General features: G+C 37.2%; 1 protein-coding gene across 7 annotated transcripts in view; it reads right to left on the bottom strand.

Annotated features, from left to right (window-relative positions):
• PTK2B (protein tyrosine kinase 2 beta) overlaps window positions 1-15,744 on the bottom strand; it is a 2,401,727-nt gene that overhangs the window by 265,833 nt on the left and 2,120,150 nt on the right. For all 7 annotated transcript variants that reach the window (XM_044062346.1, XM_044062339.1, XM_044062341.1 and 4 more), the window contains one exon: window positions 995-1,110. In XM_044062346.1, coding sequence (XP_043918281.1) covers window positions 995-1,110 — 116 coding nt within the window. The remainder of the gene's footprint in view (window positions 1-994; window positions 1,111-15,744) is intronic.

The following is a 15,744-nucleotide window of genomic DNA, read 5'->3' as shown; positions in this document are numbered from 1 at the left end:
AAGACCTTTAAGGCTTCTAGCGTTTTCACTAACTTTAGCTCCAGAGAGTTAACTGCACTCTTTTCTTTATATACCCAATTGCTAACAAATGCTAATCACACTATGCTTTGTATAGTTAACCTCAACAGATACATTCTTGGTTCTTATTTTCCTTAGAGACAGGTAAATGTGCATCTATCAGTTGCTGCACTTTACCTATCTGAAGGCATTTTATGACATTAATATTGCTGCATGGAGTTCATCACAAAATGCAAGACTGAAATTAATTAAATATTACAAGAACTAACCATAGGATAAATGTCAAAGATAACTGAAGAAAACACATTATATTTGGAAATATTAACAGAAAAAGTCTGTTTTTCAATTAAAAAAATGAAGGTTTCTGCTCTACAGACCCTCTATCTCCCTGTGGGGGAACAAAGTCATCTTCGATTAGCTGCATAGTTACCAGATAGTAACCCAGGTGCCAGATCTGAGGGGTAGAAACCTACTCATGGGATGAAGCCTATATGAATCATTGCTGATAAGACTCATAGCAGCTGCAGGGAATACGGTTAATCAGGTCTCCAATACTATATCATACCACACAGAGATGCATCAATCGGATGCTTCCGTCTGGAAGCAAGTAAAGAACCCACTGCTTAGAAATAATGCATTGGAACTGCCCTGGTGAGCCAAGGTACATTAAAAAATGTTCAGCACCCGCAGAAAAGTGGACAACTTACCGTCAATCTGCCAACATGAGTGTGTTACAATAAAATAATCTGTATTAATAAAGTTACTCTCCTCTAAACAAGGGGAGTGACTCTGTAAAGTTCTATTCTGAGAAACATGAATAAGTACATTGGGGAAAATGAATCAGTCTCTGAGGTACAGACAGATGGCAAGTTTAGAATTAGTGTGGCTGCCCCCCCCCCCAATACATTTAGTTGAAACTGCAACTCTGTACAAAGCCACCACTTATGATTGTTCTATGGCAAAGCCCATTTCTTACCTGTGTACAAAATTCATCCCTTCCAAGTAGGCAAGAGCTTTGCATATTTGCAGGGAGTACGAGATAAGTGTCACAAGTTGCAACTTGTTCTTGTTCTCTGCAAGGAAGTTTCCCAGCTTGTCAATGCAAAAAAGTAAAATCAAAAGTCAGTTGTACTAAGCCAAAACCTTTTAAGAGTAGCAACTAAAAATCAAAATTATTTTTTCATGGATAAAAAGATAGCTCACAATTAAATTCAGTTAGTGATTATTTGGTTAAGGTAGCACAGAAACAGACACAGCAAAAGAGAGAGAAAGAATAATTACTAAACAAACAGTATCCAGCCTAATACCCCTGCAGTATACTGCACTTCATTTCTGCAGCAACTTAATAAAAATAGTAAATCAGCTCTTAGCATTCCATAACCTGACAGATAGTTATAAAGGAATGGCAGCAACTGAGCTGTTTGTTCCTTAGAAAATAAAAGCTCTGCAGTGTATGATTCATCATATTAAGTGTCTAATGCACTATCTTTGTCACGTTTCTAAGCATTGTTGATTCAATAAGTGAACTATGTAAGCAATGTTTGCCAGACCTCAAACACCAAAAGAGGAGAAGATGTACATTTATTTATTTAACATTTGTTGACCGGGAAAGTAAGTCTAGGACAGAGTCTATTTTCAGTGGAGGCCCTGGGAGAAACGCCCCAGGTGCATGTGACAGTGTTACAGCCATGTAGTCTTTGGAAAGCACTAATTATTTCCAAAAATTATTAAGAATGATGAGTGGGGAATAAATGAAAATAAAAAGACAGGATATACAGTTTTCCATGTAACCTGATATATTTCAGAATTTGTCTTTTTTTGTAAATGTCATATATATATATATATATATATATATAGACACACATAACTTGATTAATTCTTATGCAGCATTTCCACCCCGTTCCTGGTCTTTCTGGTTATGGTTAAACAATGGTGTACTCTACATTTTAGTGTAGAATGGGCACTATAAACATACAGTACACTGTCACATGGGTGACATAGAGGGATAAGGCTTTGAAAATATAAGGGCAGCCCAGGTTCATTTGATTCGCAGCTTGGGTGTCTGCCTGGGAGGAAAGGTGTGCCCATGTTAGATGGAGGGGATGGGTCTCAGCCAGCTCATACAACCACTTCCAACCTGACCACTACCTGATAGAGACAGAGTCAAAAGGCTGGGACTTGTTCAGGGAATAATGCAATATTGGTCACCCAGGTTGGTGATGGTAGTCATTGTCTGTTATGCTTGTGAACCAATAAAAGGGAAGACATGATTACTGTGATGACAGAGGTGTCCATGTCACCACCCAGTAAAATGGGTTCAGATCCATACATAAAAATAGGGCCGTAAACACAAAATACTTTTCTCACTACTGGGACACAGGTAAGAGCACCAAACTCTCCAGTGTTTGCCTGGATGATGGCCCCCTCCATAGGTTCATAGGTGTATGCTAGGCTAATTACCACAAGGGCCTTTTTAAGCATAGCCATTCATCCCAAATCTCTGACAAGTTCTGATACCCTTGATAAGTATAAGCATGGGCCTGGGAGATGAAGCATTAATGAACAAGGGCCTGGGAGATGAACCATTTACAGTCTGCCTGTGTGCATTAAAGACATACGTGCTAAACCAGGGATGAACTTCCTGTTACCCATCCAATTGTCCAAGGTACACTTGAATTGGGGTAGGAAGGAACTCTGCTTCACGTGAATGGGAAGCCTGTTCCAGGGAAGGAGTAGCCTCTGGGATACATATCTGTCTCTCCAACAGGTCCTATTTATGTCACAGGCAAGGTTTAAGTCTTTGGAACAGGTAATTCTGGTGCTATTTGTTTTGCAGAAATGCGGGGTCTGACAATACCTTGTATGTCAGGCATAGATCTCCCCTCACCAGCCTGTGGGAGCAAAGGACTGCATTACTTGTTGTGTGACCATGGTAGGACTCAAACCTACAATCTTCTGATCTGAAGTCATATGTCTTATCCATTAGGCCACATGAGTCTCATCCTGAATGATCTGTGGGAGTAATCCTTACCCCTTTGGAATAAATGGGCAAACGTCCATTAGGGAGTGGCTTGATGGTCAGCAGGTAGACTAGGGAAAGCATCTAGAAAAAAACTTATAGACACATATGCCTGTAGAAAAGCTGATTAATTTCATATGTCATAAAAGGATACACAGTCCTCTAGAGGTTAACCACATGAACATTTGGAGTAGATGCCCACAAGCTTTTAAAACCACTTATGGTCACCTAATTGGATATCAGAGGTTCAATTTCATCCACTCTGTTAAACGTCAGCACCAAACATTCAAGATGCCTAAATTAAGGAGGGCAACCGGTATCATGTCTGCATAATTCCAGAAATGGAATCAAACTGCTGTATATCAGAGAGTTTCATCTAATCTGCATTTGTAAGACATACATACACAACAGACTTGGACAGAAAGAAAAGTAAAAATTAGTTTGAGGCTAAAAGATATGCCCTCATCACAGGTTTAGATCTGATGGTTTAGCAGCATTTTCTTTCAATTCCTTTGTGTTCATTTCTTTAGATTGATGAGTATTATGTATTTGTACTTGTAGTATATTTTAAAATCATTTAGGGCCTGTGTCTCTCAAGCTCATCTAAATCCAGCACTATCTACTTATATTTCAATAGGAAATAGAAAAGACAAACAATGTGAGTCGACAATAAATGCTGACAGGTATGTTTATTGAGTTACAACAAGATTAGCTTTGAGTATGGATACAATTTTAGATAAATAATTGGTTGTCTACTACAGCACATCCTAAATAGTCACTTAGCAGTGTTCTTCCCCTTCAGAATACATACCAGAGCCACACTGAGGGAGCTCATTTCAGCACTTTACTGAAGATGTCTGACTGTGAGCAAATAAAACAAAAACAAATGCCACAATGACATATTTCAACTTGTTTCTTTTAAACATACACTGTCGAGAGAGATCAGTGACTGTTTAACTGTGATTAAACTACAGCAAGGCTAAGTCACTTTCATCCACAGAATACTTTATTGCCTGCAAGTTACAACCGCTTTTTTGAGTGAATATATACATCTTAGATGTTTACAGATTAGGTACCCATTTCGATGCACACTCTGTGGTGACCACACTGCTGACCTGCTGGTTATACCCATGTACTGGATATTATGTGACTTACGGTGATCCTGGAGTGGGAAATGAGAATTTTCCACTTGTTTACAGTACTTATGGTACATTTGAGAGAATACTCGTATCTGCCATGCTGAATAACAAAGAAATATAAACTAGTAACTCTCTTAGAATTTCTCTTGCTTCACTACTGAATTTGCTGCTGTGTTCGCCTCATTCTGGAATGAAAAGTGTTGCTCCCTCAGAGCCATTTTCTTTTGATCTTACTCTGTATTTATCTAAAGTGCAGAGGCTGAGTTACACTACTTAACCCTATCAAAGATTATAGCTAAACATGGTCCTCTCTCTAACATGGGAATAGCAGCCTATTTCACTCCTCTCCCACTCCCAATTACCCATCCACCTCCACAACCTGTAACTTATCCCTTACATTCCTCTTCATCGCCTCTCATCTCCTCCCATTAGCGTAACCTCTTAAAAGCTTCTTCTCCATAATCAACACTTCATCTTCTACTCTCAATATAATAATTTATGTTTGTTTTTTTTTTTTTCAAAGCAACTTTACTCATGTTACTTTTGTTACAGTATACTTCAAAGCATAAATTTACATACTTCGTTTTCTTGTGGATGAACCTCTGTTCTCTTTTAACTGTCCATTTTAAGTTGTATACATCAGACTCACCTTATTACCAAAAATGTTACATTTTTTACATTTTTCAAATACAGACAATGCTATTAGTCACACTCATGCCTGACATTTACAGGAGAAAAGTCAATGTATCCTAATCGTAATCATGATATTGCATTGGTTATATACTTCTGGTGATGACCCTTGATCGTTAGTATCTTTAATGTTATTAAAATCATTATACAAAAGGCACCAAAGCGTTCATCTTATGATACATTCTTTTTTTACCTGTAGTGTCTTCCCCTTTGCTTGATTTGTTTTAATCTGTTGACATCTAGTTTATTGCTTCACTTTTGCCCTCCTCTTTCCACTAGCCTTCATACTACATTTTCATCTACATTTACTTTCTGTCCTAATTTTGACATTGCTTCCTGTCAAATAATCCATTTCTTTTTATGACATCTACTCCTTTTTTTTCAAGTGAATTCAACTTCTGCTTATTTATTTCTATCATCGGTCCCTTTATTTGCTCTCTTGCAGGAGATAGGGACGAGTGCCATCTCCTCATGATTTTTTTTATACCAACCAAACTAACGGTAGTAGATCATATCTAATCTTACTAGTGTTCAAGATTCTTACATAATAAGTATTTAGTAATAAATCAGCTGGAATTGCTGTCCAGTTTTCCTGCAATGTTGCCCCTACTAATTCCCCAAGGTTCATGTGAAGCCTCTGTAATTGTATGCAACTCCAAAGATATGTTTCCATGCACCTATCTCTTGTTCTCATTTCCAACATGTTTCCTTGACCCCTGGAAACATTTTTCGTAGTCTTGCTGGAGTGTACAAATATTTGTGTAGGCATTCTAGCCAAAAATCTGAAACCTTCTATCCTGTCTTACTTTATTTAGTCTTTTGCATACCTCATACCAATAATCTCCTAAGTTACTTATTTCAAAATTCTTTTCCCAGCCTTTGATCCTTTCTTTCTGCACTTTTCCTGATCTACTTTCTCCTAATGCTGCACTTATTCCTCTCACTATTTTTTTCTTGAGTTGCATTTATTGTTCTCACCTAAATCAGCAATCATATTAATCCTGGTCTTTCTTTGTGCTCCCTCTGTGTCTCTTTATCATATTTTAAAGATTGAATTAACATTTTGCAATATAACCATTCTGTTTCTTTTATTTGACATAGTTGCTTGAATTCTACCCAATTCATAACTTCCCCTGCCTTTTCTTAACTGCTTCCAGAAGTTCATGGCTCCCTTCCCATGGAGGCATCCTATCCTGTGGTCTTTCTGCAAATATGACCTTGTGTGGTTTAATCCTATAAGGTAGAGCTCCATTTCCCACCAATTATTTGCTCCAGTCCTAGTTCTTTTACTGATTAAGTTTCTTAATTTTTTTCAATATTCTGATCTTATTGTCCCATTTGTTAACTTTCCCCAATATTCTGCACTATCACTGGTCATGTTTACTGCTTCTATCCATATAAATTATTTCCTGTTTGTATTGTATTTATTATTTTGCAACCAATTAGTTTTATCTGCGTGGCCTTATATTTTTCTAATTCCAGTACTCTTCTACCACCCCTCTCCCGAAGTTCCACCATACATTCTCATGTTACCCTTGGTTTCTTTTTATTCCATATAAAGCCTCTTAATCGGGTTGTTCACGTCCTTCTATTTCTATGGTCCCAGGTTGTACAGAAAAGATTGCCCCAAATATAGTACCAGTGGGACCATAAACATTTTCAGTGCCTGGATTTCTCTAGATCCAAGTTTACTATTTCCCACTTCCTTATTAATCACTTAATTTTGCTAAGCATCTCATTCCATGCTTCTACAGGGGAATCTCGTGATTGTTGAACCCAGCAAATCCCCACATATTTTATCTTGACTTGTTCCCATAAATTTGGGAAAGTCTGTACTAGTTGCATTGATGGTACATAATTCACTACTAATGCTTTTGTCATGTACTCATTAATTTTGTATCCTGCTACCCTGGTAAACTGTCTTATTATTACAAATAACTTATAAATATCCTTGATAGGATCAGTTAACATTAATATTACATTATCCACAAACATGGTCTGTATTGTCTTCTCCCTCCTGCCCAGCCCCTTATATTGGACTGCAGAATTTTCTCTGCTAGTAATTCCAGACACAATGCAAAAAGTAGAGGGAAGAGAGGCTGTTTAGTACCCCTACCTATTTATATTTTTTCCATTACTCTGCCATTAATTTTACTCTGGCTTCTAAGTCAATATACAGTGCTGTTCCGCCTTCTGATGTATTTGATTTACCAAATGTATATTATCAAATGTTTGCCCAACTTTAACGTATCCTGACTGGTCGTGATTTATTACGTTTGGTAACATTTTCCAGCCTCTGCTATAATACCTGCAAATATCTTGTAATCATGGTTTAATATTGCTATTGGTCTATATGATCCTATATTCAATAATTCCTTTCCTTCCTTGGGTATAAATATAACCACTTGTTTCCATGCGTTAGGTATTTCTTGTTTCTCCATTATTCGATTAAATAAAATGTGCCAATACTACATCACTTTCTCATCTGTTTTCCATATTTCTAGTGGAATGCCACCCCACCCCGGCATTTTCCCCTTTGCTCATTTCTCTATGTGTTGACCTAAGAATCTCCTCCCCTTCTATTTCAAGTACTTCTTTTCATCTCAAAATCTTCTATGAATCTTTCAAACATATCTTCCCAGTTTTCCCTGTCCCCTTGAGTCTTGTACAGCTCCCCATAATACTTTTGAAAGACCTTCCCTATAGTTTCTGGGTATCGAGTAATCTCTCCTGTCACTGGATCTCTAATTTTATTTATGTGTCTACCTATTTTTTGCTGTGGGAACCACAACACTAATACTTTTTGAAATTTTGGTGAATTCATAAAACATATTTGGTTTAGTGAAGAAAACAAGCAGTGCTGTATTGGCGGAACCTTTTATTGATAAAATAGTAAGGGCTTTCACATAAACTCTGCTTCTTCAGACCATAAAGACACTACTAAAAGCTCTGTATTATATATATCAATACCAAATACAAAGTAACCAATCAAAACATAAGTAAGAAATCACATGCAACAATGTATCATTAGCACCTGTACAACCCTCTCTGCTCCAATCTAGGTCTTAAAGAGACCTTGCCATTTAACCCACATTCCCTTTCAACTTGTAGGTGTAAAATCCAGTATAATTGCCTGCTCTCAGTAGTAGTAGTGCTGAGATCTCCTAACCTATCATTGGGTTTAACAATCTCCACTACTTACCATTTACACTAATTACTATTCTTAATACTTCCTTGTGTTATATCCCTAACATGCTCTCTCATCCTTTCCATCAAAAAGCGATCTGTCTTTCCAATTTTCAGCTTGCTATGTTTTAAGAATGGCAAGGATGACCAATTTCTTCATACAGGCACATTTCCATGCATTGAATGCAACTTCCGCTGTCTTATAGATAGTGATAGCCATTACATACATCTTGTGTACTTAGCACAGTGTACACTTAGCAAGAAATTTTATGTTGGAAAGACAGATCGCTGTCTGACAGAATGGATGAGAGATCATGTTAGGGATATAAGACAAGGAAATATTAAGAATTATCTGGCTAAGCATACCCTTGAGATGGGTGTAGACCATCAGTTTATGTTCAAAGTAGAGCAGATTGTTAAGCCAAATGATAGGTTAGGTGATGTCAGCACTACTACTGAAAGCAGGAAATTGTACTCGATTTTGCACCTACAAGCTGACAAGGAAGGTGGGTTAAATGGCAAGGTCTCTAACACACAGATTGAAACAGAGAAGGTTTGAAGGGTGCTGATGATACAATGTTGCATGTGATCTCTTACTTATGTTTTGATTGGTTACTTTGTATTTGGTACTGCTGTATAGAATGGAAAGGTTTTAGTATCGTCTTTAAGGTCTGAAGAAGCAGAGTTTCTGCGAAAGTGCTTGCTGTTTTATCAATAAAAGGTTCCCCAATACAGCACTGCTTTTTTCTTCATGATATTTGTTGGGCTTCTGTGGTGTGGAGTGTTCATTTGGTTTGTTGCTATATATTTAGTTTAGTGTTGCTCGCATTTTAGTCAAATTGAATTCCTGCTGGTCATGCCAGTTCCTTTATAGTTTCTGCAGCTCTTCTTCTATTTGAGTTAGTTTCCCTAGTTTTTTCTGAAGGTCTACTATCTCCGCTAGTTTCCTCTTTTGCCACATTCCCTTCCTTTCCCACTCTTTCTTTTCTATATCCTGAGTTTACATTTCAAACAGTTGTTATACACACCCCAGAGTTCTACTTCTTGTTTTTTTTCTCTTGTGAGCTCCGATTTAATTTTCTCTCTTGCAGGAAGCCTGCTCCTGCCCTCCACTGCCTTTCCATTTGTATTACTCTGGGTCTTTTGATCTTAATTTCCACTGGCGAGTGATCTGACAATAGTATGGTATGGGTTAGGGGAAGACTGCAAGAGTCAAGTGGCATAAACTGATTTTTCCAGTGTTGGGATTGCCCAGTTTGAAAAGGTATTTCAGAGCTACACAGTTAAGACTCCTATACATAGCACAAGCAGAAAACTATAAGTTAAAGCAGAAAGGGATGATGATGATGAAACAGGAGGAAGTTCAAGAAACAAGGAGAGACTGGAATTCTGGATGCAGTTTTTTAAGGAGAACAATAATCTTACAGAATATTATATCCATAAGGTAGCAAAAATATTCTAATAACTAAACCAATATGGGAATGGGGAAAGGAGATTCTGCCAATAGGGATGGCTGCAATTAGGGATATAGACTTCAGGGAAGAGGGGGCTGGAATTTATTGGCAAAAACTGGCAAAGGAACCAATGTACTGGAAGCAAATAACTACAGCGGGAAAGATGACAGAATGGGAAAACGTCAAGAATTTATTTGGACTGCAGGTTAGAGACTGCATTCCCTATCAGGGATTGATATCAGAGTATAGGCAAAGACAAAGAAATAGGGGGTGTCTTAAATAAAAGGATAGCACTGGTAGAGTTTTTGGGTCTATATTATGTCCTCGAAGAGGCATTCCATTGAACCCCTTCTCATCGACCCTTAAAACGCGAACTGTCATAACAGCTAACGACCACATCAGCATTTCTTTCCATGGGAAAAAAATTGCTTGGCCATCCTTGTTAGTTTGCCATTTTCCCCACTGTAGTGCGATCTCAGAGTTGGTATATTTAGTTAGGGGGGGTGTGGGGGCACAGCCTCCCACTTTGTAATGTTTGTAGTGATGTGTTCTTTTTAAGGCAAGTGATTTCTTTCCCAGGGAAAGAAATCACTGATGTGGCCATTTGCTGTTATGACAGTTCACGTATTAAGGGTCAATGAAAAGGCATTCGATGGAATGCCTCTTTGAGGATATAATATAGACCTGAGTTTTTAATAGAATGTAGAACAGAAACTGCCATTAAAAAAAGGAATAATTAGTACAGCATATAAAATATAGCATGATAACTATGATTATCAATCAGAGGAGCTTAGAAAAGATTGGAAAGAGATCGGAAAAGCAAATCACAAAGAAACAATGGGAGGATATATGCATGTCTCCCAAATATGCAAAAAAAAAAAAAAATTTGGAAGATTTAGGATTTTTGCCTGGAAATATTTACACAATATTTTTATACCCCAGGTAGACTCCAGAGAATTTTTCCTCAGACAGACAGCAAATGTTGGAGGTGTGAAGGGGAAGAAAGAGGTAATTGGGAACATATTTTATGGGAGTGTGGTGAGTTGGCAGACTTTAAGTATTTCCTATGGAATGCACTGTCAGAGATGCTGGGTGGGCAGATTAGTCTGATGAAGGAGATGATTTTTTTGACTTATGATACAGAAATGGAATTGCCTAGGCATGGTAAGGCCTTGCTGTGTCTAATAATGGTGGCTGCCAAAAAGCAATTACTAGAAAATGGAAACCAAAATCTAAACCAACTATAACGGAAATAGTGAATATAGTAACAGACATGAAACATCTGGAATTTAGATATTTAGAAAAGGTAGGAGCAAACTACATAGGAAAAAATGGAATTGTGGGACCAATACATACAAGGGAGGAATGAGGTTTAGTAGATTATAAGTGATGTATAATGTTTGCAACTGGGAATGTGTCAGTAGGGTTTGTGATTTAAAATGCTTGAACTAGGATTGTACAGGTGTGTTTGTTTTCATTTATGTAAATGTATGATTGCTTATGTAGTAAGTGATGGTTTACTAAAGATGTTTCTTGTTTAAAAAAATAAGGCAGGGATTGAATAATTTATATAGCATTGCTTAGGTTATATGATATATAGCAATATATGTGAAGTATAATGTTTGTTACGTTAATATAATTTGATTACTTTTATGTGAATGTAAATTTGCCTACATCACAAGTGATAATTCAATAAAGGTGTTTGAAAAAAATAGTATGGGATGGGTAGTGATACTGCATACTAAATATCAAGTTCCTATTAGATGACCGAAGATGCATTCTATCTAATGCATCTTGGTCGAACTTAAAATAAAGAAAAGGCAAAATAGCGAAGCGGCTTTTAAGCGAATTCTTTCCTAGGGAAAGAATTTGCTTGGCCTCTTCTGTTACATTGCCGTTTTCAGCGCTGTAGTGCAATCTCGGAGTTGGTGTATTTAAGTAGGGGGGTGTGGGGGGCAAAGCCCCCCAACTTTATGTATTCTTTCAATTTTTTTTTTATTTTTTTTTTTTGGAACAGAGATTTTTTTCTCTTGGAAAAAAATTGCTGTTCTGAGCTTTCGAGATTGTAAGCTTTCGCTTACATTTGGTCGATTATTCACCATTCGCTTTTTTAAGCATTCGATGATATAATATAGACCCCTAAATATCCATGCTCTGTATATACATAAATTCTATCTAGCCTTGCCTTTGTTCTATGTCTGGTTGAGTAAAATGTAAATTGTCTATTCAGAGTATTTCCCATATCATGCCAGTCAAATGCCTGAGTCTCTAAGTATATCCTGTCATGTGCATCCTTCTAGGGCCCCGTCTACATCTTGTTTGCTTGTTATAAAACTCCAGTCCCGTTGCTAATAGTATACCCTGGTAAGTCTCTCCCATATTGTTTTCTTTCCCTTTTGCTATGTTTAGGAGAGTTGTAAACTTTTGCTACTGTTATTTTATTGCTGTGCCAGTATCCCTACAAAAGTAAATATCTGCTTTGTTTATCTCGGATATATTGCTCAGTTTCGAGACCTGAATTGCTCCTTAGTAGCATCATTACACCTCTCTTTCGACCATCCCACAATTCTAATCCATATCCCTGTTTTACTTCCCTGTTTTACTTCCTCCTACAGTGTAAGTGTCATTTCTTATTTTGACAAATGCATTTCTTGAAGAAATGCTACACTAATATTTACCTTTCTTATATAGATAAATATCTCTTGCCTCTTTATTTTATCTACTATTCTACTGACATTCCAGCTCAAAATTTGAAGTGTCATGTCTTGCTTACTTGGTAAAATTCTGAGCTTTTCCCCATGTATTTGCTTTCTGCCTATTGCATAACCTACCAAATCTTTGTGTGATATTATGCTTTCCTTGATATGCAACATCAGTGACTAATTAATTTTTTAAATTTGCTTTCTTGATTTATTTAAAATATTTTTTATTCCTTTACTACACTGCCATCCCTCTTCATTCCCTGTTTGTTTCATTAACCTTAATTCCCCTGTACATAAACATTGTTCTAACTAGGTACAAATACTTCAAACTTCCTGTCACACCTCATAATGGGTATTTGAGCAGACACTCTTCTTATGGCACTTTGCTTACCTCACTCTTTCTCATTAATGTGTGGGTTTAAGATCAAAACTGCATATTTTCAATTATTTTTAATTTTACATACCATTTATTTTACAGATTAACATGAATGTTAACTATAGCCTCTATGGCCACTCAAATGACTTGGTAACTATGCAATAATGTCTATTCTGTTTTTCTGTTCATTGTAGGTTATCTGTCTTTCTGTGCCATCTGCCAACCATTCTAGAATAGATCATTTCCTTATTTCCTCCCCCCAAACACCTTCTGCTCCCCTCCTTACTTACTGACACTAGTATTATGTCAAGTGCGTACTGGAAAACATTTTGTTAACCTCTCAGCAAGTCAGGCTTCCCACTGCTCTTCCGTTACTCCTTCCCTTTTTTCATTAATATCTCTGATGTTGTCTTTCACCCTTTTTGTGAATTTCTCCATCTTTTTTCCTATCTAGCAATTTCTGTCAAAAACACATGAAGGGTTTTATGGGTCAGCGTTATGCAAACTCTCGGATTTTCTTTTAACTTGCATTCCCAAGGTTTGTATTGTTTCGTCAGCTGGGGCTGGTGTGATGGGCTGCTTGAACCCCTTCTAGCAACTCCTCCACTTGGTCCGGTTTCACAAATGTTTTCACTCCTGATGGGAATTATTCTAAATGCTACTGGGTATATCAATTTAAAACATAACCCCAGGCCTCTGCCAGTTTAAAGTATGGTATGAACTTGGCCCTCTTCATTCTGGTATGCTCTAATTTTCAGGGTTTTGCCTTTTTTCCACAGGGCTCCCAGTAACCGCTCTTTCAGTTGGTACATTTGCAATTTGACCACTACAGGGTGTGGAAATTGCACTCTCTCTCCTGCTGGCATATACACCCTGGGGTCCCTTTCTATCCTGATTTCATCTGCTGGTAGGCCAGTCCATTTTTGCAAATGTTCATGCTCATGAGATGCAGATTTTCCTTTTGCTCTTTATCTTCAATCCAATCTGCTTATCGTGCAGGGATTCTTGCAATGCTTCTACTGCCTCCATTCTGCTATTGTTTCTTCACCATCCTTTTTCAGTTTCTGAATGTCATCAGAATTCTTACTTAACACCCCTTCCATTTCATGCATCTTACAATTGTTTCTTTTCATACAATTCATCAGGATTTCTCTCGTGAATATTTCCTCAGAAAGTTTGTCTCTTTTCTCCTCCAAGTATGATATCTATAACAGACATTTGTAATAGACATCTGCTCATCCTTCCATTTATAATCTTCTACTGTGTTTACTGTACTTTACTTCACTCCTGTGAATTTTTTTTACTTGCTTAATTCGTACTGTTAAAGCAGTAAAATCCAAAACAGGCACTTCAGAAAGACTTCTCACACGAAGCGGGTTAAAAATGCACTTAATTGAACAAAACTCTTTGAGATTAGTACATTTTAGGTACTATATGAGGGTAAGATTGCTCACTTTAATTTGACGTATTTAATACTGTAATTGTTTTAGAAGTTTTATTGGCTAATTGAATAATTAGTTCATTAGTAGTTTGTGTATAAAATGACTCATTTTATGTTGCTGTGGTGCATCTGAGGAAGTCTAAAACTGTGGACGAAAATGCGGCGAAAACATTAATCTGCTTATGTGGTAGAGTTTTGTTCAATTGGATTTTACTGGTTTATTATGTTTGGGCGCTGTTTTTTCTCATTTTTAGGATTATTGTATTGTTAGTTTTACTTACATAACTTGTACTGTGGAGCTTTTCTTCCTGGGCTGCCACTGAAAAATGGAGCAAGCTCAGTCAGACTATCCCGGTCAACAAATGTCAAATAAATAAATAAATAAATAAATATCTCTACTACTGGAGCCTTCTCACCTTAAGGGGGAGGGACACCTCCCCATTGTGCAACCAGAGGAGCAATTTTCATGTTTTGCTCATTCGATTTCATTTTTTTGGTTTTATCCTTTCTCTTCAACATCTGTCACTTCGGCTGAATCTGTTTTGTTACCAACACATTCTTTTTCTACTATTTCTGTTCGCCCATGCTGACAGTGTGACTCATCCACCTCCTAGCTGGTCAGTGCCATACTGGAAGTCTTGAATATGATAACTTTGGTTCTTAATACATCTCCACAATCACTACCACAGTTCCCATACTCTTCAAACTTTGCTATCACAAATGCATCTTCTATTACCCCCTTTTTATACACTTTCAATGTTAATATATACCAGCCACATATATAAAAACGTTCCCTGAGCAATTCCTACAGTCTAACCCATGTCAATTTCATATCAACATTTATTATTTGATTTATTGTGTTACTTTATTGGGATGCTCTGACTAGGCCATGTAAGACCTCTTTTCAGTGGAGGCCTGGGGATAAAAGCCCCAAAAAGTTAAAAATAATAAATAAATCAGTTACAGCAAAATGTTAAAATACAGAATAGCAATTACATGAGTCTTGCAACATTCAGTGATGTTCAGGGCTCTTAACATGCGCTGGTCACATTTTTTTTACTTAGTTCATTTACCTACAAAACAGAGTGTTTAAAAAGAAGTGCTTCAGCCCAGTAAAGCAGAGTTAATTGCCTCTCAGTGGAGAAAGAGTATTATCTAGAAAAGGCATTTGTCTCACAGTGTGCAGTAAAGATTTGTCCAGGAGATGAGACACTTGGAAATTGTGAGCTGGAAAATACACCGGACGAGACAGTGGAACAACAGAAGAATGCCTAAGGATCTGAGTGTGGATTGCTAGAATTTGGACTTCACTTGATACTGTTTGATACATTTGGTGGATGAAAAAACAGAAGTATAACACTTACCTTTTGTTTAAGTAGTATTTCCTGCTGAAAAAAACAAGACTTGTTTTCATTTTTAGCCTTTTCTACTAACATGCTCTGAGCTAAATAGTTGTATCTATCATGTGTGTAGTACATATTACAATGCATGCATTAATGCAACTAGGGCTGGACACAAGCTGTCTGGGGGGGTACATTAATGGCAGGTACCGATGATGCGTGAGTCCAGAACTGACATTCATTTATAAACCAGTAAGAATATTGTGGTTTCCTAAATGAAAGCTCACACTGCATTGACTTTTGCAGGGAACATAAGCGTGTGCTATCAAATGTACCAAGATACTTATATCTGTAGCAAGCTTGCTTTACAGCAACTTTT

This window comes from Protopterus annectens, chromosome 2.part1 (genome assembly GCF_019279795.1).
Source record: "Protopterus annectens isolate FY-2018-M chromosome 2.part1, PAN1.0, whole genome shotgun sequence".
NCBI lineage: Eukaryota > Metazoa > Chordata > Ceratodontiformes > Protopteridae > Protopterus > Protopterus annectens.
Note: the sequence above shows the minus strand (reverse complement) of the source record. Positions and strands in the feature narration are given on the sequence as shown.